This window comes from Mus caroli, chromosome 3 (genome assembly GCF_900094665.2).
Source record: "Mus caroli chromosome 3, CAROLI_EIJ_v1.1, whole genome shotgun sequence".
Lineage (NCBI taxonomy): Eukaryota > Metazoa > Chordata > Mammalia > Rodentia > Muridae > Mus > Mus caroli.
The window spans coordinates 49,422,491-49,444,955 of NC_034572.1; the positions used below are offsets into that span (position 1 = coordinate 49,422,491).

At 37.2% G+C, this 22,465-nt stretch overlaps 1 protein-coding gene across 10 annotated transcripts in view; it reads right to left on the bottom strand.

Moving 5' to 3' along the window:
• The window catches only part of Nbea (neurobeachin), a 543,806-nt gene that overhangs the window by 235,641 nt on the left and 285,700 nt on the right, over positions 1-22,465 (bottom strand). For all 10 annotated transcript variants that reach the window (XM_029475176.1, XM_029475174.1, XM_029475170.1 and 7 more), the window contains one exon: positions 11,569-11,633. In XM_029475176.1, the coding sequence (XP_029331036.1) occupies positions 11,569-11,633 (65 nt within the window). The remainder of the gene's footprint in view (positions 1-11,568; positions 11,634-22,465) is intronic.

Here is a 22,465-nt window from a genome sequence, read left to right on the forward strand (position 1 = left end):
CTTAAAGAAAAAGAGAGAGAGAGAGAGAGAGAGAGAGAGAGAGAGAGAGAGAGAGAGAGAGAGAGAAAGGAAGAAAGAAAGAAAGAAAGGGATAGAATCAAGTTTTCTTGATGATAAAATTAGTCTGTTTTATTTAACAGTCAATTTGTTTTGACCAAAGATTTGACAGACATGCTCACCATTAACTTTTAACACCATCTAAAAACTGAGTGCAAACATAGACCCATTAGCAGTTAGTGTTTGTTCTGTTTCTCTATGAGGACTAACATAAACTTTTCTCTTTGAAGTTTCCTATTCAACATTGTATTGAAATGGAACCACATAAATGGAACCCCTACTTTCTGTCTCTGTTCAGAGAGTGTATTTCTAGGTCCATTCACATGTAGTGTATCAGCACTTCACACAGTACACACTCTCCTTATATATTCAATGGGGCTGACATTTTGGGTTGCTCCCATTTCGAGCTATTGTGAACATTTATTTGCCTTCTATTCTCATAAAGATATACGTAAAGGTGAAAATTCTTGTTTACAATAGTCTATGTTTAACTTCTGAGGAGTTGGTCAATTTCCTGCACAGTGGGCGATCTTTTTGCCTTCTGAGTCCCTACTGGTATTTGAGTGATCACTCGCACTATTGCAGTGGATATGTAGTGGAACCTCAGCACATCCTGTCCCGTATTTCTACAATGATTTATGATGCTGACCATCTTTTGATTTTCTCACCAATCATTTTCATTATCTTCTTTGGAAAAAAAAAGTGTATCAAATCCTTTGCCCATTGTTAAGTTGAAACCATTAGACTTTTTTAGACTTTTTACACTTGAGTTACAGATTCTTCACATCTACTATTACTAAGCTCCTTCAGTACTTTCTCTAGCTCCTTCATTGGGGACCCTGTGCTCTGTCTAATGGAAGGAAGACTGTGAGCATCCACTTCTGTATTAGTCAAGCACTGGGAAAGCCTCTCAGGAGACAGCTATATCAGGCTCCTGTCAGCAAGCTCTTGCTGGCATCTGCAATAGTGTCTGGGTTTGGTGGTTGTTTATGGGATGGAACCCTAGGTGGGACAGTCTCTGGATGGTCGTGCCTTCAGTCTCTGCTCCAAACTTTGTCTCTGTAACTCCTTCCAAGGGTATTTTGTTCCCCCTTCTAAGAAGGATAGAAGCATTCACACTTTGCTCTTCCTTCTTCTTGAGTTTCATGTGCTTTGCAAATTGTATATTGCGTATTCTGAGCTTCTGGGCTAATATCCACTTATCAGTGAGTGCATATCATGTGTGTTCTTTTGTGATTGGGTTACTTCACTTAGGATGATATCCTCCAGATCCACCCATTTGTCTAAAAATTTCAGGAATTCATTGTTTTCAGTAGCTGAGTAGTACTCCATTGTGTAAGTGTACCACATTTACTGTATCCATTCCTCTGTGGAGGGACATCTGGGTTCTTTCCAGCTTCTGGCTATTATAAATAAGGCTGCTATGAACATAATGGAGCATGTGTCCTTATTACGTGTTGGAACATCTTCTGGGTATATTCCCAGAAGCGGTATTGCTGGATCTTCTGGTAGAACTATATCCAGTTTTCTGAGGAACTGCCAAACTGATTTCCAGAGTGGTTGTACAAGCTTGCAATCCCACCAACAATGGAGGAGTGTTCCTCTTTCTGCACATTCTCGCCAGCATCTGCTGTCCTCTGAATTTTTTATCTTAGCCATTCTGACTGGTGTAAGGTAGAATCTCAGGGTCGTTTTGATTTGCATTTCCCTGATAATTAAGGATGCTGAACGTTTTTTAGGTGCTTCTCAGCCATTCAGTATTCCTCAGTTGAGAATTCTTTGTTTAGCACTGTATCCACTTTTTAATAGGAACATTTGGCTTTCTGGAGTCTAGCTATTTGAGTTCTTTGTATATATTGGATATTAGTCGCCTATCAGATTTAGGATTGGTATAGATCCTTTCCCAATCTGTTGGCTGCTGTTTTGTCTTATTGAAAGTGTTATTTGCCTTAGAGAAGCTTTGCTTTTTTTTATGAGGTGCCATTTGTCGATTCTTGATCTTACAGCACAAGCCATTGCTGTTCTATTCAAGAATTTTTCCCCTGTGCCCGTATCTTTAAGCACTTCACCACTTTCTCCTGTATACGTTTTAGTGTCTCTGGTTTTATATAGAATTCCTTGATCCACTTAGATTTAACCTTAGTACAAGGAGATAGGAATAGATCAATTCGCATTCTTCTACATGATAACTGCCAGTTGAGCCAGCACCATTTGTTGAAAATGCTGTTTTCCTTCTACTGGATGGTTTTAGCTCCTTTGTCAAAGATCAAGTGACCATAGGTGTGTGGGTTCATTTCTGGGTCTTCAATTCTATTCCATTGATCTACCTGCCTGTCACTGTACCAGTACCATGCAGTTTTTATCACAATTGCTCTCTAGTGCAGCTTGAGGTCAGGGATGGTGATTCCACCAGAGGTTCTTTTACTGTTGAGAAGAGTTTTTGCTATCCTAGGTTTTTTGTTATTCCAGATGAATTTGCAAATTGCCTTTTCTAACTGAGTGAAGAATTGAGTTGGAATTTTGATGGGGATTGCATTGAATATGTAGTTTGCTTTCAGCAAGATAGCCATTTTTACTATTAGTCCTGCCACTCCATGAGCATGGGAGATCTTTCCATCTTATGAGATCTTTTTGATTTCTTTCTTCAGAGACTTGAAGTTCTTATCATGCAGATCTTTCACTTCCTTAGAGTCCCCCCACGGTATTTTATCCTATTTGTGACTATTTTGAAGGGTATTTTTTCCTTAAGTTCTCTCTCAGCAGGCTTATCCTTTGTGTATAGGAAGGCTGCTGATTTGTTTGATTTAATTTTATATCCAGCTACTTCACTAAAGCTGTTTATCAGGCTAAGGAGTTCTCTGGTGGAACTTTTGGGGTCACTTATATATACTATCATATCATCTGCAAATAGTGATTCTTTGACTTCTTCCTTTACAATTTGTATTCCTTTGATCTCCTTTTGTCATCTAATTGCTCTGCCTAGGAGTTCAAGTACTATATTGAATAGGTAGGGAGAGAGTGGGCAGCCTTGTCTAGTCCCTTATTTTAGTGGGATTGCTTCAAGTTTCTCTCCATTTAGTTTGATGTTGGCTACTGGTTTGCTGTACATTGTTTTTATTATGTTTAGATTATGTTTTGAATTTCTGATCTTGCCAAGACTTTTATAATGAAGGGGTGTTGTATTTTGCAAATGGTTTCATCATCTCATGAGATGATTATGTGGTTTTTGTTCTTTTCATATTATTATGATGCTAGCATGAACAAGAGATTCAATTAAAGGATATGTACATAGTATTATTTTTTGATAACTTAAAATCATCTTTAATGAACTATTTATTGTTTATTAATTTGTATATATCCAACTTTTATAAAATATGTGATATCTTACAGTCATTTTCTTTTTGTTCACTCACTATTGATCTGCATACAAACATATTCTTATGTATGCACACTTATACATAGATATACGCATGTACACATATCATCATCCTCATTTTCCCTTTTCATGGTACATCCTGACCTTTTTTTTTTTTTTTTAGATGAAAGGTGCTCTTCATCAAATTAGTTGCTCTTTTAGTTTATGTAGTCATCTGTAAAATGTGGAAAATTCCATGTGAGAGAATTAACTAGAAAAATGAATGTGAGCAGCTCAGAACAGGTCTAGACAGAATGAAGTGGTGGTATAATACATGCTACCTCTACACTGTATCTAGAAGCCTTATTTCCACTTCTGCTGATGAGATGTTGTAGCCCACATCAAACAAATGCCTCAGCAAACTGAAGGTTAGCATATTGCAAAATTTTGGAATCTTTCCCTCTGACTTGGCCAGTCTGAGATTGGCCAACTGAGGGAACATTGCAGTTCTTATAGGTTGTATTTGTGTAACTGGCATAGAGAACTGAAGCCATGGACTTCTAAAGGCACTGGAGATAAATTTTACAAGCCCAAGAAATATGCAGGTTGTATACATTATGCTTCAAGCATGAAGCACTGAACAATCTCCCATCCGCTTGCCCAATCCAAGGAACGAAGTGGCATTGGGTCTGCACAGGGAAGTGTTGGTGTACGCTGAAAATCCAGGGCCTGACTTCCTTACTGACTTGTAAGATACAAATCTCTCCTTTCTTTCACTAAGCTTTCTACTTTTACTGCACCACTTGGCATTTTGCCTTTTCATTGCAATACGACACTGCCATCTACAAACTTCCCACTCAGACATCCTCAGTTCAGTTAGGGAACAACAACTAAAGGGAACAATAACTTAGAATATTTTAAATACATTTATGATTATGACTTAGGCTGCAATCTTTTCAGACTTTGCCTACAAAAAGTCTTAAAATCAAATAGGGTAAATGAGTCATCCAACCTAGTTATGTTCTATCATAGTTCTTTATAATTTCATAGCATTTTAAATCTGTTTATTAACCTCTACAAAATCAAATATAAACCAACATCATCATCACCAACTAAAAAACCCTTCAGGGATTTTAGGCATGAGTAATCAGTTTAGAAAATTTAGAAATCCATGGGCAGAGCAGAGTTGTATATTTATTGATTTTTTTGTTTTTTAAAAAATTTTAGAAAAGATTTATTTATTTGCTTATTTTATGTATGTGAGTATACTGTTACTCTCTCAGTCACACCAGAAGATGGCATCAGATCCTATTACAGATGGTTGTGAGCCAACATGTGGTTGCTGGGAACTGAACTCAGGAAGTCTGGAAGAGCAGTCAGTGCTCTGAACCACCTACCATCTCTCTAGTCCCTGATTTTTATAAAATGCCTTGTAATTTTTATTGTAAAACTCTTGCATATATTCAGAGGATATTCCTTAATATTATTTTGGCTTTGATTGGACTCTTTGATAAGTATGTTATTATAACATTCCTATTGTATTTGAATACTGATCTTGTATCCTATCTTTGTTCTTGATTCATTTAGTAGTTCTAGTACCTTGTTTTGCTTCCTTGGGATTGCCTCTCTAAATGAACCGAGTCCTCTGGCCAACAGCCCAATATATGCGCCAACTGATACAAGCACCTCTGTCTTGCCGTGGATCCCAGGAGGAGTATTTAGTCTGTCCCAACTAAGCAAGGTGTCGATTGTGCTTCTGCAGCCATCAGTACTCAGGCCGCTCACTGTGAGTCTCGTTCAAGAGGTGAGCATCATGGCTGCACACCTTACTGCATCTGCAGAACGCTCACACATAGGTGTTGTCTTTCAGTCTGTGCATGTGGAGCATCACAGAAGTAACAGTTTTGAATGTCACACCAGCTCTACATTTTTGAGTAAAAGCTTTCTTGTAGAATTCCTTTCATAGGCAGTTGCATATGGTATATGAGTCTATGTGTAGATTATGCACAGGTTGATATTGGCTACCAATAGGAAGCTTCTTTTCTTGAAATGCCTTTGGTGCTAATGTAAAGGGCAGGAATCTCATAAAATGAGCTGAGAAGCACATATTTCTGGAAGGTTGGGAGTATAAAATTGCTATTTTTTATTCCTTAATTACTTAAGACCCTTGTTAACATCAACTTTTTTCTTTTTAAGTGAATTTCATTGCTTTTCTTCCATTATGCTACAAATACAGAAGTCTAGATAATGGCATAATATATTGTTTTGCTGACTTTTTTTTATATAAATAATGACCTTAAGGAAAAATTGTAAAAGTCAAACATGCTTAAAGATATACAAATAAACATTATGAACTCCCATCAGCACCAAGCAGTAAGTAAATTAATGGTCGGCACTCACGTCATGAAAACATGCATGGGTAACTAATATAGACTACACAGAGACCAGCTACGACCTTGATCCTCCGCAGTGCTGCTTACAGTGAGGAAGGTGGGGTGCTAGCTGTGCTCACGGTAAGCACCAGTGCCACTTATCTTACCACAACCCTAACTTGTGCCTGTATGGTCTGAGTCCCTCTTGTGAAAGAAGTGCTCCGTAGTCACCACTATGGACACCAGGGGAGCTTGTACTTGACTAGCTTGCACTTAGCAATGTCCTGCTTAAGCTATCTTTGAGTGGGGTAACTTTTCTTCAGGTTAAATCTAAATTGCTCAATTATTGAACAGAAAAAAAAAACTATGTGTAAAAGTAATTTTTTTCCATGCTGTAATTAAACAAGTGAGCTGTGCTTTGTAAGGCTTTGTTGAGAGTATGTTATTTCATTGCTGTGTAGCTAAAAGGTGCTTTTGAGACTTTCAGGGTTACCTGTGTGTTATGCTGTATTAACAGTTAAAAATCAATAAAACCCCTTTCTTAAGTATTTTCCCAGATGGCTTTGGGGAGTGTTACAAAATAGTAATGCGGGCTTTTAAAATAGTGTATACAACAGAGAAAAACATATGAACTTCTCCTCTTAGAACTTGTTGATTCTATTTCCTTGGTGTCTGGAGGCAAGCTCAGAATGTAGGCCTAGACTAAGGCTAGTTAAGACTAACATTTTTCTTAAAAGTTAGAAGTATCTAAATACATGAGTATCTGAAGAAGTTTTTAAAAATATGGTTAAAATACAATTCAAACAAGATTGAAGATTAGTGTGGTATGAATGTGTAAATTTATGCACTTGAGTCTCCACCCCAATCAACCCTGTTAAAAGTAGGACATCAGAGCTCTGGCCTCCTCAACCGATTGATGTTACAGAAACAAGTCCACACCCATTTTGCTCTCTCTCATCCTATGTTTAATCTTGGAAGCATGTGGTAAAAAGACCCTTGCCAGATGCTAGCACCTGGATCTTGGACTTCCAGCACTGAGAACCATGGAACAAAAAGTTTTTGTTTATAAACTATAGCTCCCAGTGTTCTGTTGATAACAACATATAGCAGATTAAAACAAGTAAATGTGAACGTTATTTCCCTAGTATGTGAAACCTAACCTTTATTAAATGGGACTTATTTCAGCTTTGAATAAACATATTTTGTCATCAGTGACTAATATGTACAATTCAAAAACATTGTTAGAAGTACACAGTAATTTTAGAAAGCACAAGACAGATTTTACTCATTTATTTACAAAAATCATCACTTAATAATTTATTGCACAAAATAAGCAAAAGAATTGTAAGAAAAAGATCTTATTGGGGCTACAGATGAAACAATGCAGAGAAACAACTTCTGTTTTCAAGTTTTCAGGATTTACTGTTAAAACTAAACTGAAACATCTGCTCCACTGACATAGTTTCAGAGCTCAGCTTTGGAAAGTGTGTGTGTGTGTGTGTGTGTGTGTGTGTGTGTGCCAGCAGGTCTGTTGGAGAAACAAACTCAAACAAAGCCTTAACAGTTTAAATGTTAACTGACATTCAAACAGTTGGCCACGTAATTATTAATGAATCTCACTTGGATCAAGTTCCTCCTCTTAAAATCCTACAGAATTAAAAGTTTATCTTTTATCCTTTATAATGAAATGAAATAAAATGAAAACTAGATCCTTGTGAGCCCAGGTTATATTAGCACTAACATAAGCATTTCATAGTGAATTCATTAATTATGCTTGATATTTCTTTCCAAAGGGTGATAGAAGTTTATTTAGGAAAAAGATTAATTCATTTAAAAGGATTATACACATCCCATATTTTAAATAATGTCTCTCTTATATGCCTCCTCTTCAATTCATATTTTAGTAGCTTAAATTCCAATTATTACTGCCAAGATATTATAGCAATTTTACATCCCATTACCCTTGCTTTGCTATAATAATAACGACCCTTTGTTAGATTCCTTTAAACGATCTAGTATATAATTGCAGGCTGTCCTGCGTGTGCTTCAGTTCAGTTACACATTCATCAGTGTGTTTGTCCTGTTACTTGTAGATGACTCCTACATATTTCCTCTGGCTCTGATTGATGGACTATATTCATGGGTGTAGTTGTTATGGAGGATAAACATTTATAACAATTTCTACTTGGAGGTTTTAATTTCCATTCCTATAAGGAAAAAAAAAATAAACAAACAGCCCAACAGCCAAGCTAAGTCAGATGTAGGAACAATGTTCTATGTCCACACAAATGAGGTAACATGTAGTAAGTGCTGAGTTTGTATGTAGCACATAGTAGGTGCTCACAGTAGAAGATAATCAGATAGATGTGCTTTTACTCTAAGAAAGAAATGGTGATCTACATACTGGAAACTAGTAGTAACATTTTGAATTTGCAAAAAAAAAGAAAATGTCTAAATTGAAGAATGACCCAAAGTCCAGCTAGGAACCAGACAGCGTCTAATAGGTAGCAACACAAAAGGAGCCTCCCATCCTAAGTGTCTGTATACCGGAAGCTCTTAGAAGTGTCACATACACTATTCTCAGCCTTCAGAGAAATACATGCTACCACATTTTGGATCATTCTCTAAAATAATGTCCGAGTACATATGGTTATGTTAAACAGAGTAAAAGCATTTTCCAGTGGAAGACCTGATATTTGAACTTGGCATAAATAACACATGTGTGCCACATCTGACTAGGTACTGTGAAAACACTCATAAACAAAAGTACACACTGCCAGTGAGCAAGTCCTAGCACTAAGCCATGGTGAGTATGGCCCAAAGGGAAGAGGTGAGACTGGGTAGCAGAGAAAGTATCTACTTTATAGGCTCAGTGAAAAGACAAGCAAGTATATGCAAGCCTTCTTCCCACCTGCCTTGGACTATAGGGGAAAATACTAAGAGTATAGAAACAGCCCCTAATATAGGCTCACCCAAACCATCCCATAAGTTCTGGGGTTTCTTCATTTATTTCTCTACTGTCTTTCAACACTGAATATTTTAATAATCTACTCACTCCTCTTCTTAAATACTTCTAATTTCTAATACCACTAGTCCAGGTTCCAGAGATGTGGTAGTCTATAAGACAGCAAATGAAATATGTTTTAAGGAAAAAAATTTAAGGTGGACATCTGTGTCCTGGTAACAAAGATGACTGGAGATTATGTCATGAGTGGGATTGTTCATAGGAATGTCTGTGATAGGGCCGGATCTAAGCTAACTCCAGAAGATACACAGAGGCAAACATGTGGAGATGTGGTGAAGAGGGCCTCACATATTGCAAGCTTGCCTTTGAGATTCCACTCACATAAAACCCTTTCAGCTTGCTGTCCCAAGACCCCAAGACCCAAGTACTTTGATACCTATTGAATTTGTAATTTGGTATTGCACAGCTCTGTTGTAACCTAAAGCAAAAAACACCTCTCATCAAACCCATGCTCCTTCTGCACTGCTCTCCCTGCTCGCCCATTTATCAAAGCTAGAAAACTGGTTTACTTGTTTTTGCTGTTTATTTGTTTTCCCTTCTCTCTTTCATCACAGTCTTGTTTTTCTTCATTTCTGAATGACACCTTATAGTGACATCAGCCTCAAGCAGATGACTGAAGCCTCACAGGGCCTCACAGGGCAGTCTGGTTTCTGATGAGCCCTTGAATATGTACATCACACTGCATACTAGCCTAAGCCTCAGTGATTACTTCCCAGTACCACAAGTTCTCTCATGACAGGACCCTGGGCTGCTGGAATCTGTTGCACTAGAAAGAAAGCTGTGGAATGACTGGAAAGACCTCAGCAGTATACCTTGTCTCTGGGTTTCTGCTTTCCATCATTACCATTGTCTACAAGTTCTTGTTTGTTTTTTAAGATCAAGTCTGTATTCTACACTCACTGTATGGCTGAGCAGAACCTTGAACTTCTAATCCTCCTGTCTCCACCTCTAAAACAGAAGCATATTCCACCACACCTAGTTTATGTGCTGCTGGAGTTCAAACACTAGATGTTGTAAATACTAGGCCAGAAGGGTCTGCTGAGCTCCATCTCCAAGTGTGGATGTCTTTTAACTGTGTCCCAGATCAAATTTAAGGTGGCATTCCCATACCACTGGCATGGTTCCTTCAACCTTAAACATACTGTCATGATAAGAGCCATTTTAGAATAAAGGACATTATGAAACACTGTAGCCCCCTTACAAAAACAAATTCTCTTCTCATTCATGTTCTGTGTGTGCTTTTAAATGTTCAGTTTTCATTCTGAAAAGTATCTTTATAGTTGTCAAGACTAAGATCACCTTCAACTATGATCATAATACCCCATCAGTAAGCTCTTGATGGGAATTTCTGATATTTTTTAAATGATCCGTATATTCTCTATTTTCAACTTTTCTCAGTACAAGGCAAACCTTATGCTTCTGGAAAATAAAACTTCTCCAAGCTTTCCATATTTGATACTAGCAAATTTTCTAGCATCATTCTTTTTCTGTCAATAAATATAATCTAATTAAAAGCACAAGAATTTCGGCTCCCTTATCTCTTACAATGTTATTGACAGAAAACCAACTTTTCATTTCTGATGCCTGGGAAGAGGGCATAATCCCCAGTAACTGGAGTCACAGATGCTTGTGAGCCAAGCCATCATGTGCGTGCTGAGAGTTTAGTCTGGATTCTCTGGATGGTGATGAGCCAGTGCTCTTAACCCCTGAGCCAGCTCTCTTTCCCCATTGCCATTTCTTGTCATTTCGTTCACTCTTTGCTCTTCACTCTTCAGCAAGCATAAAACTTAGTTTAATTTTGGAACTGTATTATGATAAAAACATTGTTTACTGACATCAAAGGAAGGAATGTACAATGAGATACTGTATAAACAAAGGTAGTTTCTCAGGATACAGAGCAAGCACAGCCACACTAAAGACTGAGTTTTGATGCCCCATACAAACTATTTTTGAAGGATCATTATTTCTTCATGAAAAAGTAAGTTTAAATACTATAGCCATTACTACTGTATTAATTTATGTAAAGCTTGTTTCGTAAAATCAAGCATCATACCAAATATATGATAATTATTTTCCATAGAATTCACTATATAATATAGAAAATTCAACTTATAATGGCTGCCTGTCTCAGGCTGATAGAACTACACATATCAAAGGGTGACATAAATAGCAACCTTAATGTGTAAACCACCCATAGAGCACTGCAAAAATCATAGTAAGCAACCACTCACAAGCGTGATAAATACAGCAATGGTTTCAAATAAAATTTCTCTCATAGCATCATTAACAATGGTAGCAGCCACTCCTAGCTAAGGCTGTTACACCGTCTGTATTGAACATCTCTTATACTTCCAGTCAGGTACCAATTACATGATAGGATCAGATGAAGTCACTTCATGTGAACTGATGAGGGGCTCAAGTGTAAACACTGAGCTTAGCCTGAAAACAGATGGGGTGGCAGATGGGAATGCAGACTGGTTTCACTTGATCTGCTTAACACAATCTCACTACTCAGTAAGAGGTGGCTCAAATCTCACAAAACTAAATCTAGTATCATTATTTCATATATGCTTTGTCTCCATAACTAAATACTTAACATCTAAAATTTGTTAATTTAAAATTCAAGTGCCTACATGTTAAATTATTGAATTCAAAGCTTTTTTTCTAACAAATTTTAGAACAGATGGTATGAGAGCACAATTGTCTGGTGAAATTAAATGCTGACTGTCTAGTTGCCCAGAAAGTGTAAAATTAATTACCTTCCTTCATTGATGAGTTCAATAAATGCAAGGCCTGCATTCTTCTGGATAGAGTTCTGCCATTCCTAAAGGAATAAACCAAAGCAAGTGTAAGAAAAATAAACATGCAAATGCAAACGAAATAGCAACTAGCTAAGGACCATGGTGACACTGTTACTAACATAGCTAAGGACCATGGTGACACTGTTACTAACATACACCACACTTTGTTTTCAATATGGTTTTTATAAGAAGTGTCATTTAAGAAGGAAAAAAATTGAGTTTTCCTGATTCAGAGTTTAGAAGGTGGCTTTTGGTTGATAGAAAGCTGAAATTTGCTGGAAAGTAAGACAGTAAGTAACATGTCTGCTTAGCACCAAGCTTCCTTCCAGGAAAGAACCAATGACCAACAAAGGCCTGAAGCTATGCACAAGAAGGAGGTATATTAGACTGCTGAAGACTTTAATCAATGATACAGAGTGTTCATTAGAACTGGAAGCAAAATTATGCCTTTATGCATTTATGCTTTTATGCACCTATATGTTTTTAGATCTATAACTTTACGTATCTATACACTTATGCACATATATTTTATGCAACCATGCCTTTATGCAGCTATACATTTATGTTGCTAAGCATTTAGGCATTCTATACATTTATGTGCCTATGCTTCTCCATAATCCACATCTTTACTTTGCCTTGGGCATAAACTGCTCTAGTCAGATTCACATTCTAAAAGACTGAAACAGCACAAAGTTACAAATACAATCGTTTCAGATGTGAATCACAAAACTTAATAGTAAAAATATTACTCTAATGTATTCTCTATTTGCTAATTGGAGATTAGCTAAATTTGCTAAATGCCTGAATCTAGCAGATCCAGTGAGAAAAAGCCACAACAATGAACACCAACAACTCTAATACACTGTTTTGGATTAGAAAAGAATGCTGTTTGTTTTGTATTCTTACCATGAAAAATTCGGAATATAATTTAAAAAGCTAGTTTTGGCTTTGGGTTTATTCAAATTACTTTCTCATTTGGCCAGTAAGTTTTTTTTTTATTGAAAATTCTATTTCTTTCAGTAGTTTAACAAATATTCTCACTAGTCCTATTAATATATACACATATATAGTCTCTATTAATTACTCATGTCACTTGTCTACAAATCTTATGACATGACTTGCATTTTTCTTGCACATGGAAAAGTATTTTATATAATATTTTTGACAGCATAAATGATATGGTGGTATAAGAGTGTACATTTTATCATAATAAAATGCCAATTAAGTTTTAAATCAAGTTGATATTATGTTATAAGTAAACTAAATGCACATCTTTTCTGAATGATTATGATAGTTAATATTAATAATGTTAACAATTATTAACTCAGCATTGAAACAAAATTTTATTTAGATCATCATATAGAAATCTATGCTTCTCTTTATATATGAAATACTAGCTACCCACGGGTATTCAATTAGCCTGACCATGAATTCAGGTTCACAAAATTTAAAAAAAAAAAAAAAAAAGTTGTGCTCTGTCCACAAGATGAACAGAGTAAATCCTTTGAAAACTATGTAAAAAGTCAGAGTTAAGATAAGGATGCTGATGTTTAAATATAAGCAAGCCAGTGGAATAACAAAAGCATAAGACTTTAAGAAATATGTATCTTACACAAATGTTTTACACACACACACACACACACACACACACACACACACACATTTTAAATAGAATGTTAAGATCAGGATGTAGCCTGCTCTACACTACTCTGTAGTATGTGAAATGGAAGGTTTCTCAGGTTATATTTCACCTCCAGGAAGTCCTGCCCAACATCAATTCACTTTTTGTCGAGGAGCAGCATGGGTGTATCAGGCTGGGTGCATGAGCACCATACATCACATCCCTGTCTTTGTGGGAAACAGTTAATTTCAAGTTGAAATGCTTGCAGAGGACCACCAAGTCTTTAGAACAGCTTCATCAGCCTTTTAAAACTTTTCATTGTTCTCTGAGATGACCGCTAGACACCTCAGGCCAAGAACATCATTTTTTCTATCAGTTTCTCCTCATGAGTATGTCAGCTCAACGCATATACTCATTCCTCCTCCTCTGTATAAAATTAAACATGCCAGCTTATTCCTTAGATATTTAATCCATCTTAAACTTAAAAAAAAACATCATAACTAGAAGGTTAAGAGTAGATTTAAAGTATACTGAAAATTGATTTTAAATTTTCTGTATCTATCCTTAAGATCTACTTAAAATTAACTATCACTAAAAGTGGTGGTAGCCCTTAAAATCTTCAAAGTAAATGCTCATTGTAACTGATATGATGACACTAAAAAATCTGAGCAATAAGTTACTAAAGCTAATAACAAGAACTGTAGCAAAGAATACTGTGTAAAATTTAAAAAACAAAAAACTAGGCATTCCAGTTTCCACTCCCACCTGTAGCAGATCCTCTGCCACAGGGCTCCATAACCAAATAGCTCCAGGAGGGAGACAGCCTCTCAGAGTGTGGACAGGCCTGTGAACGCGGGTAGGATCACCACTGCTGCCCAGAGGAGCACATCCAGAACCTTCAGGACACAGGAACCAAGGAGCTGCCTAGGAGAGGAGTCTTCTGGTCTCTATCTGCACCCCAGAGATGATCCTGCACCCCAGCTATCCATAACCAAATTCCTCCCAGAGATAATTGGTTTCCCAGGAGTACTGAGACACAGGCTTGCAGGAGGGACAAGCCACAGTCAGAGACAGCAAGACCAGCTAACACCAGAGATAACCAGACAGCAAAAGGCAAGCACAAGAATATATGCATAAGAAACCAAGACTACATGGCATCATCAGAACCCAGTTCTCCCAACACAACAAACTCCCAACACAACAAACTTTTGTTTTTTATAATAAACCATAAAAGCAAGACTCTGATTTAAAAATCACATCTCATTATGATGATAGAGGACCTTAAGAAGGACATAAATAACTCCGTTAAAGAAAGAGAACACAGGTAAACAGATAGAAGCCCTTAAAGCGGAAACACAAAAATCCCTTAAAGAATTGCAGCAAAACACAACCAAACAGGTAAAGGAACTGAATAAAACCTTCCAGGATCTAAAAATAGAAATATAAACAATAAAGAAATCACAAAGAGAGACAACACTGGAGACAGAAAACCTAGGAAAGAGATAAGGAGTCATAGATGCAAGCATCACCAACAGAATACAAGAGATACAAGAGAGAATCTGAGGTGCAGAAGATACCATAAAAAACACTGACACAACAGTCAAAGAAAATGCAAAATGCAAAAATATCCTAACCCAAAACATCCAGGAAATTCAGGACACAGAAGACCAAACCTAAGGATAATAGGTATAAAAGAGAGTGACGATTCCTATCTTTAATTAAAGGGCTAGTAAATATCTTCAACAAAATTATAGAAGAAAACTTCCCTAACTTAAAGAAAGAGATGCCCACGAACATAAAAGAAGCCTACAGAACTCCAAATAGATTGGACCAGAAAAGAAATTCCTCCCATCATATAATAGTCAAACCACCAAGTGCACTACACAAAGAAAGAATATTACAAGCAGTAAGGGAAAAAGGTCAAGCAATGTATAAAGGCAGACCTATCAGAATTCCACCAGACTTCCCACCAGCGACTATGAAAGCCAGAAGATCCTGGGCAGATGTCATACAGACCCTAAGAGACCACAAATGCCAACCCAGACTACTGCCAGAGAAACTCTCAATTACCATACATGGAGAAACCAAGATAGTCCATGACAAAACCAAATTTACACAATATCTTTCCATAAATCCAGTCCTAAAATGGAAAATAGATGAAAAACACCATCACAAGGAGGGAAACTAAACCTAAGAAAAAGCAAGAAAGTAATCTTTCAACAAACCCAAAAGAAGATAACCACACAAACATAAAAAGAACATCAATAATAAGAGGGAGCAGTGATTACTATTCCTTATTATCTCTTAACATCAATGGACTCAATTCCCCAAGAAAAAGTCAAAGACTAACAAACTGGATATGTAAACAGGAGCCAACATTTTGCTGCATAGAGGAAACACACCTCAGTGTCAAAGACAAAGACTACCTCAGAGTAAAGGGCTGGAAAATAAGCTAACATTTTCCAAGCTAATGGTCCCAAGAAACAAGCTGGATTAGCCATTTTAATATTGAATAAAATCAACTTTCAAACAAAAGTCATCAAAAAAGATAAAAAAGGATAATTCATACACATCAAAGGAAAAATCCACCAAGAAAAACTCCCAATTCTGAAATTCTATGCTCCAAATGCAAGGACACTCACGTAAAAGAAACTTTAGTAAAGCTAAAAACACACATTGAACCAAACACAATAATTGTGGTGGACTTCAACACCCGACTCTCATCAATGGACAGAGCAGGGCAACAAAACTAAACAGAGGCACAGTGAAACTAAAAGAAGTTTTGGACTAAAGGAACTTAACAGATATCTATAGAACATTTCATCTTGAATCAAAAGAATGTACCTTCTTCTCAGCACCTCATGGTTTTTCCAAAATTGACCTAACAAATCAGACTTCAACAGATGTAAGAAGACTGAAATAATCCCATGCCTCCTATCTGATTACTACGAATTAAGGCTGGTATTCAAAGCCCACATACACATGGAAGCTGAACAATGCTCTACTCAATGATAACTTGGTTAAGGAAGAAATAAAGAAAGAAATTAAAGAGTTTTTAGAATTTTTTTCAATTTTTTAAAATAGATATTTTCTTTATATACATTTCAAATGCTATACTGAAAGTTCCCTATACCTCCCCCTCCCCACCCTGCTCCCCTACCCACCCAACTCCTGCTTCTTGGCCCTGGCATTCCCCTGTACTGGGGCATATAAAGTTTGCAAGACCAAGGGGCTTCTCTTCCCAGTGATGGCTGACTAGGCCATCTTCTGCTACATATGCAGCTAGAGACACAAACTCTGGGGGTACTGGTTAGTTCATATTGTTCCACCTATAGGGTTGCAGACCCCTTTGGCTCCTTGGGTACTTTCTCTAGCTCCTCCATTGGGGGCCCTGTGTTCCATCTTATAGATGACTGTAAGCATCCACTTCTGTATTTGCCAGGCACTGGCATAGCCTCATATGAGCCAGCTATAATAAGGTCCCTTCAGCAAAATCTGGCATATGCAAGAGTGTCTGGGTTTGGTGGCTGATTATGGGATGGATCCCCAGATGGGGTAGTCTCTGGATAGTCCATCCTTTCGTCTTAGCTCCAAACTTTGTCTCTATAACTCCTTCATGGGTATTTTGTTCCCTATTCTAAGGAGGAATGAAGTATCCACCCATTGATCTTCCCTCTTCTTGATTTTCTTGTATTTTGCAAATTGTATATTGGGTGTTCTATGTTTCTGGGCTAATATCCACTTATCAGTGAGTGCATATCTAATGACTTCTTTGTGATTCGGTTACCTCACTAAGGCTGATATCCTCCAGATACATCCATTTGNNCAAGAATTTCATAAATNCATTGTTTTTAATAGCTGAGTAGTACTCCATTGTGTAAATGTACCACATTTTCTATATCCATTCTTCTGTTGAGGGACATCTGGGTTCTTTCCAGCTTCTGGCTATTATAAATAAGGCTGCTATGAACATAATGGAGCATGAGTTCTTATTACCAGTTGGAACTTCTTCTGGGTACATGCCCAGGAGAGGTATGATCTTTCTGTAGTATTATGTTCAATTTTCTGAGGAACCTCCACAATGACTTCCAGAGTGGTTGTATAAGCTTGCAATCCCACCAACAATGGAGGAGTGTTCCTCTTTCTCCACATCCTCACCAGAATCTACTGTCACCTGGATTTTTGATCTTAGCCATTCTGACTGGTGTGAGGTGGAATCTCAAGGTTGTTTTGATTTACATTTCCCTGATGATTAAGGATGTTGAACATTTTTTCAGATGCTTCTCAGCCATTCTGAAATTCTCAGGTGAGAATTCTTTGTTTAGCACTGAGCCCCATTTTTAATGGAGTTATTTGAATTTCTGGAGTCCAGATTCTTGAGCTCTTTGTATATATTGGATATTAGCCCCCTATCAGATTTAGGATTGGTAAAAATCTTTTCCCAATCTGTTGGTGGCCTTTTTGTCTTATTGACAGTGTCTTTTGCCTTACAGAAGTTTTGCAATTTTATGAGGTCTATGAAGCCACAATTACTCTGATACCTAAACCACACAGAGACCCAACAAAGAAAGAGAACTTCACCAATTTCCCTTATGAATATTGATGCAAAAATACACAATAAAATTCTCTCAAACCAAATCCAAGAACACATCAAAATGATCATAGATCATGATCAAGTAGGCTTAATCCCAGGGATGCAGGGATGGTTCAATATACAGAAATCTATCAATGTAATCCACTATATAAACAAACTCAAAGGAAAAAAAAACATATAATCATTTCATTAGATGCTCAGAAAGCATTTGACAAAATCCAACATCATTTCATGATAAAAGTCATGGAATGAGCAGAAATTCAAGGCCCATGCCTAAACATAATAAAAGCAATATACAGCAAACCAGTAGCTAACATTCAACGAAATGGAGAGAAACTGGAAGCAATTTCACTAAAATCAGGGGACTAGACAAGGCTGCCCACTCTCTCCCTACCTATTCAATATGGCACTTGAAGTGCTAGCCAGAGTAATTAGACAACAAAAGGATGTAAATAGTAAAGGAAGAAGCTAAAGTATCACTATTTGCAGATGATATGATAGTATACTTAAGTGACCCTAAAAATTCCACCAGAGAAATAAACCTGATAAACAACTTCAGTAACTTAGCTAGATATAAAATTAACTTAAACAAATCAGTGCCCTTCTTCTACTCAAATGATAAACAGGTTATAAAGAAATTAGGGAAACAAAACCCTTCCAAATAGTCACAAATAATATTAAATGCCTTGGTGTGACTCTAATTAAGCAAGTGCAAGACCTGCATGAGCATAATTTCAAGTCTTCAAGAAATCAAAAAAGATCTCAGAAGATGGAAAGATCTCCCATGCTCACAGATTGGCAGGATTAATATAGTAAAAATGGCCACCTTGACGAAAGCAACCTAAAGATTCAATGCAATCCTGATCAAAATTCCAACTAAATTCTTTACAGAGTTAGAAAGAACAATCTGCAAATTCATCTGGAATAACAAAAAACCTAGGATAGCAAAAACTATTCTCAACAATAAAGAACTTCTGGTGGAGTCACCATTGCTGACATCAAGCTGTACTACACAGCAATTGTGATAAGAACTGCATGCAGGAAGGTAGATCAATGGAATAGAATTGAAGACCCAGAAATAAATCCACACACCTATGGTCACTTGATCTTTGACAAAGGAGCTAAAACCATCCAATGGAAAAAAGACAGCATTTTCAACAAATGGTGCTGGCTCAACTGGTGGTTATCATGTAGAAGAATGCAAAATGATCCATTCTTATCTCCTTGTACAAAGCCCAAGTCCAAGTGGATCAAGAACTTCCACCCCCACCCCCAAAAAAGGATACACTGATAGAAAAGAAAATGGGGAAGAGCCTTGAAGATATAGGTACAGGGGAAAAATTACTGAACAGAACAGCAATGGCTTGTGCTATAAGATCAAGAATTGACAAATGGGATCTCATAAAATTGCAAAGGACACTGTGATTAGGATAAAATGGCAAACAACAGATTGGGATAAGATCTTTACCAATCCTCCATCTGATAGAGGGCTAATATCCAATATATACAAAGAGCTCAAGAAGATGGACTCCAGAGAACCAAATAACCATTAAAAATGGGGTACTGAGCTAAACAAGGAATTCTCAACTAAGAAATACCAAATGGCTAAGAAGCACCTAAAGAAATGTTCAACATCCTTAGTCATCAGGGAAATGCAAATCAAAACCACCCTGAGACTCCACCTCACACCAGTCAGAACGGTTAAGATCAAAAATTCAGGTGACAGCCGATGCTGGCGAGGATGTGGAGAAAGAGGAACACTCCTCCATTGCTGGTGGGATTGCAAGCTGGTACAACCAGTCTGGAAATTTGGCATTTACTCAGATAACTGGACATAGTACTACCTGAGGACCCAGCTATAACCACTCCTGGGCATATACCCAGAAGATGTTCCAATATGTAATAAGAACACATGCTCCACTATGTTCATAGCAGCCTTATTTATAATAGCCAGAACCTAGAAAAAACCCAGATGCCCCTCAACAGAGGAATGGATACAGAAAATGTGGTACATTTATACAAGGAAGTACTACTCAGCTATTAAAAACAATGAATTTATGAAATTCTTAGACAAATGGATGGAATTAGAAAATATCATCCTGAGTGAGGTAACCCAATCACAAAAGAACACACATGGTACGTACTCACTGATAAGTGTATATTAGCCCAGGATCTCTGAATACCCAAGATACAAGTCATAGACAACATTAATCTCAAGAAGAAGGAAGACGAAAGTGTGGGTACTTCTTATAAGTGGGAACAAAATACCCATGGAAGGAGTTACAGAGACAAAGTGTTGAGCAGAGACTGAAGGAAATGCCATCCAGTGACTGCCCCATGTGGGGATTCATCCTACATACAGTCACCAAAGCCAGATACTATTGTGGATGCCAACAAGGGCTTGCTGACAGGAGCCTGATATAGCTGTCTTCTGAGGGGCTTTACCAGTGCCTGACAAATACAAAGGTGGATGCTCACAGCCACACATTGGACTGAGCACACAGTCCCAATGGAGTAGCTAAAGAAAGGACCCAAGGAGTTGAAGGGGTTTGCACCCTCATAGGAGGAACAACAAAATGAATCAACCAGTACCCCTCAGAGCTCCCAGGGACTAACTACCAACTAAAGAGGATACATGGAGGGTCCCATGGCTCCAGCTGTATATATAATAGAGGATGGCCTTGTGGAACATCAATGTGAGGAGAGGCCCTTGGTCCTGTGAAAGCTCTATGTCCCAGTGTAGAGGAATGTCAGGGCCAATAAGCGGGAGTGGGTGGGTTGGTGAGTATGGGAAAGTGGAAGGGTGTTTTGGGAGGGGAAACCAGGAAAGGGGATAACATTTGAAATGTAAATAAAGAAAATATCTAATGTACAAAAAAAGCCAGAAAATACTACAGTAGAGGACACCTGGGGTGGGGGGAAGTAGAGCCCAACTCACTTTCTATGAGTGTGGAAGTATGCTGGTCACTTTTTACTGCCCACTCTACACTAGTGAAAGTGACCTGGGAAGAGTCTCAACTGTGCTATACTCTCATTCAGACTGGGCTATGGGCATGTCTGTGTGCACCATCCTAAATGCTGGTAGATAATGGAGAGCCCAGCCTCAAGTTGGCAATGCTACCACTAGGCAGTGGCCTCCACTTAAAGAAAGGCTAATCACAAGTCAGAGAGAGCAAGACAGCTTTCTCCCATGGGTCTTACTGCTTTGAGTTCTGTCCTGGCTTCCCTAGTAATGAAGTGTGACCCAGATCTGTGAGAGGAAATGAACCCTTTTCACCTCAAGATGCTTTTGGTCATGATAAACAAACTAATGAATATCTGCATATATGTACAAAGTATGTTAAGCATTTTTTCTTTTTTGCCTTTTCATGGTTTACTTACATGAACATTGTACTAAAATCTTATGGGAAAAGATAATGTAAAAATCCCCCTCTCCCAAATCACTTGGAAATATAACTAACATTAAAACAAGTAGGCAACATAAAATTATATTATAATCACTTGAAAATAAACATGAGGTCACCTAGAATTTTAGATGATCTCTGTTAAAATAAAGCATATAATTATTAATCATCGATATATGTATAATTCATTTGTACTTACAATAAAAAGTCTAGATTTTTAAATAATGTTTTAAAGCAATGATATTCCCACCTATTAATATGTATAACACACATGCTGTTATCACCTGGTATCTATGGCAGGTTGTTCTAGAATCCCACAGGAGTACTAATATTCAGGGATGCTCAAGTTCCTCATCTAAAATGATGCAGTATTAGCATATAACTTGCACACATCCCTGGGTAAGTACCAGCAGATTTATAGTATTTAGTATACAGCGATATAAATGCTATATAGATATTGTCATACTATATTTCTTACATAATAACAACCCAAAATTTGAACACGTTCAACACAAGGGCACATGCTATTAAAGGAAAAAAATCTATCAAGAGGATAATACAATTCTAGACATTTACTCACAAGCCAAAAGGACATCCAATATCACTGAACCTAACAGAGTGATAATGGGAAACTACAATACCCGACTCTTGCCAATTGACAGGGCATCCAGACAAAAATTAAGTACACTCTGGAGTTAAATAATAACATAAATCAAATGGACCTAAAAGATATCTACAAAACATTCTAACAAACACTGGAGAATGTTTTTTGTTGTTATTGTTTTAGTTTGTATCTTTTTCTCAGAAGACTACAGAAGTTTCTCCAAAATTCCATAGTAGGATACAAAGCAAGTTTCAACAAAAACTAGAAAACAACTAACATCCTATATCCTACTTGACTTCCGTGGTGTAGAGCTCACTATCCATACAGCAGAAACAGTACAAACAGCAGAAAGCACACAAAACTGACTCTGAACAATGTATCACTGCATGAAAAGTACGTTAAGGCAGAAATAAAAAAGGAAGTTAAAAGCCTTTTAAAAATTGAATGAAAATGAAAACATAACACATTAAAATATGTAGGGCATAATAAGAGAAAAATATGAAACATTTAAAAAATTGTTTGTCACACTCAAATATATACCTTAAGGTTTATTAGGACACATGCTCCACTATGTTCATAGCAGCCTTATTTATAATAGCCAGAAGCTGGAAAGAACCCAGATGCCCCTCAAC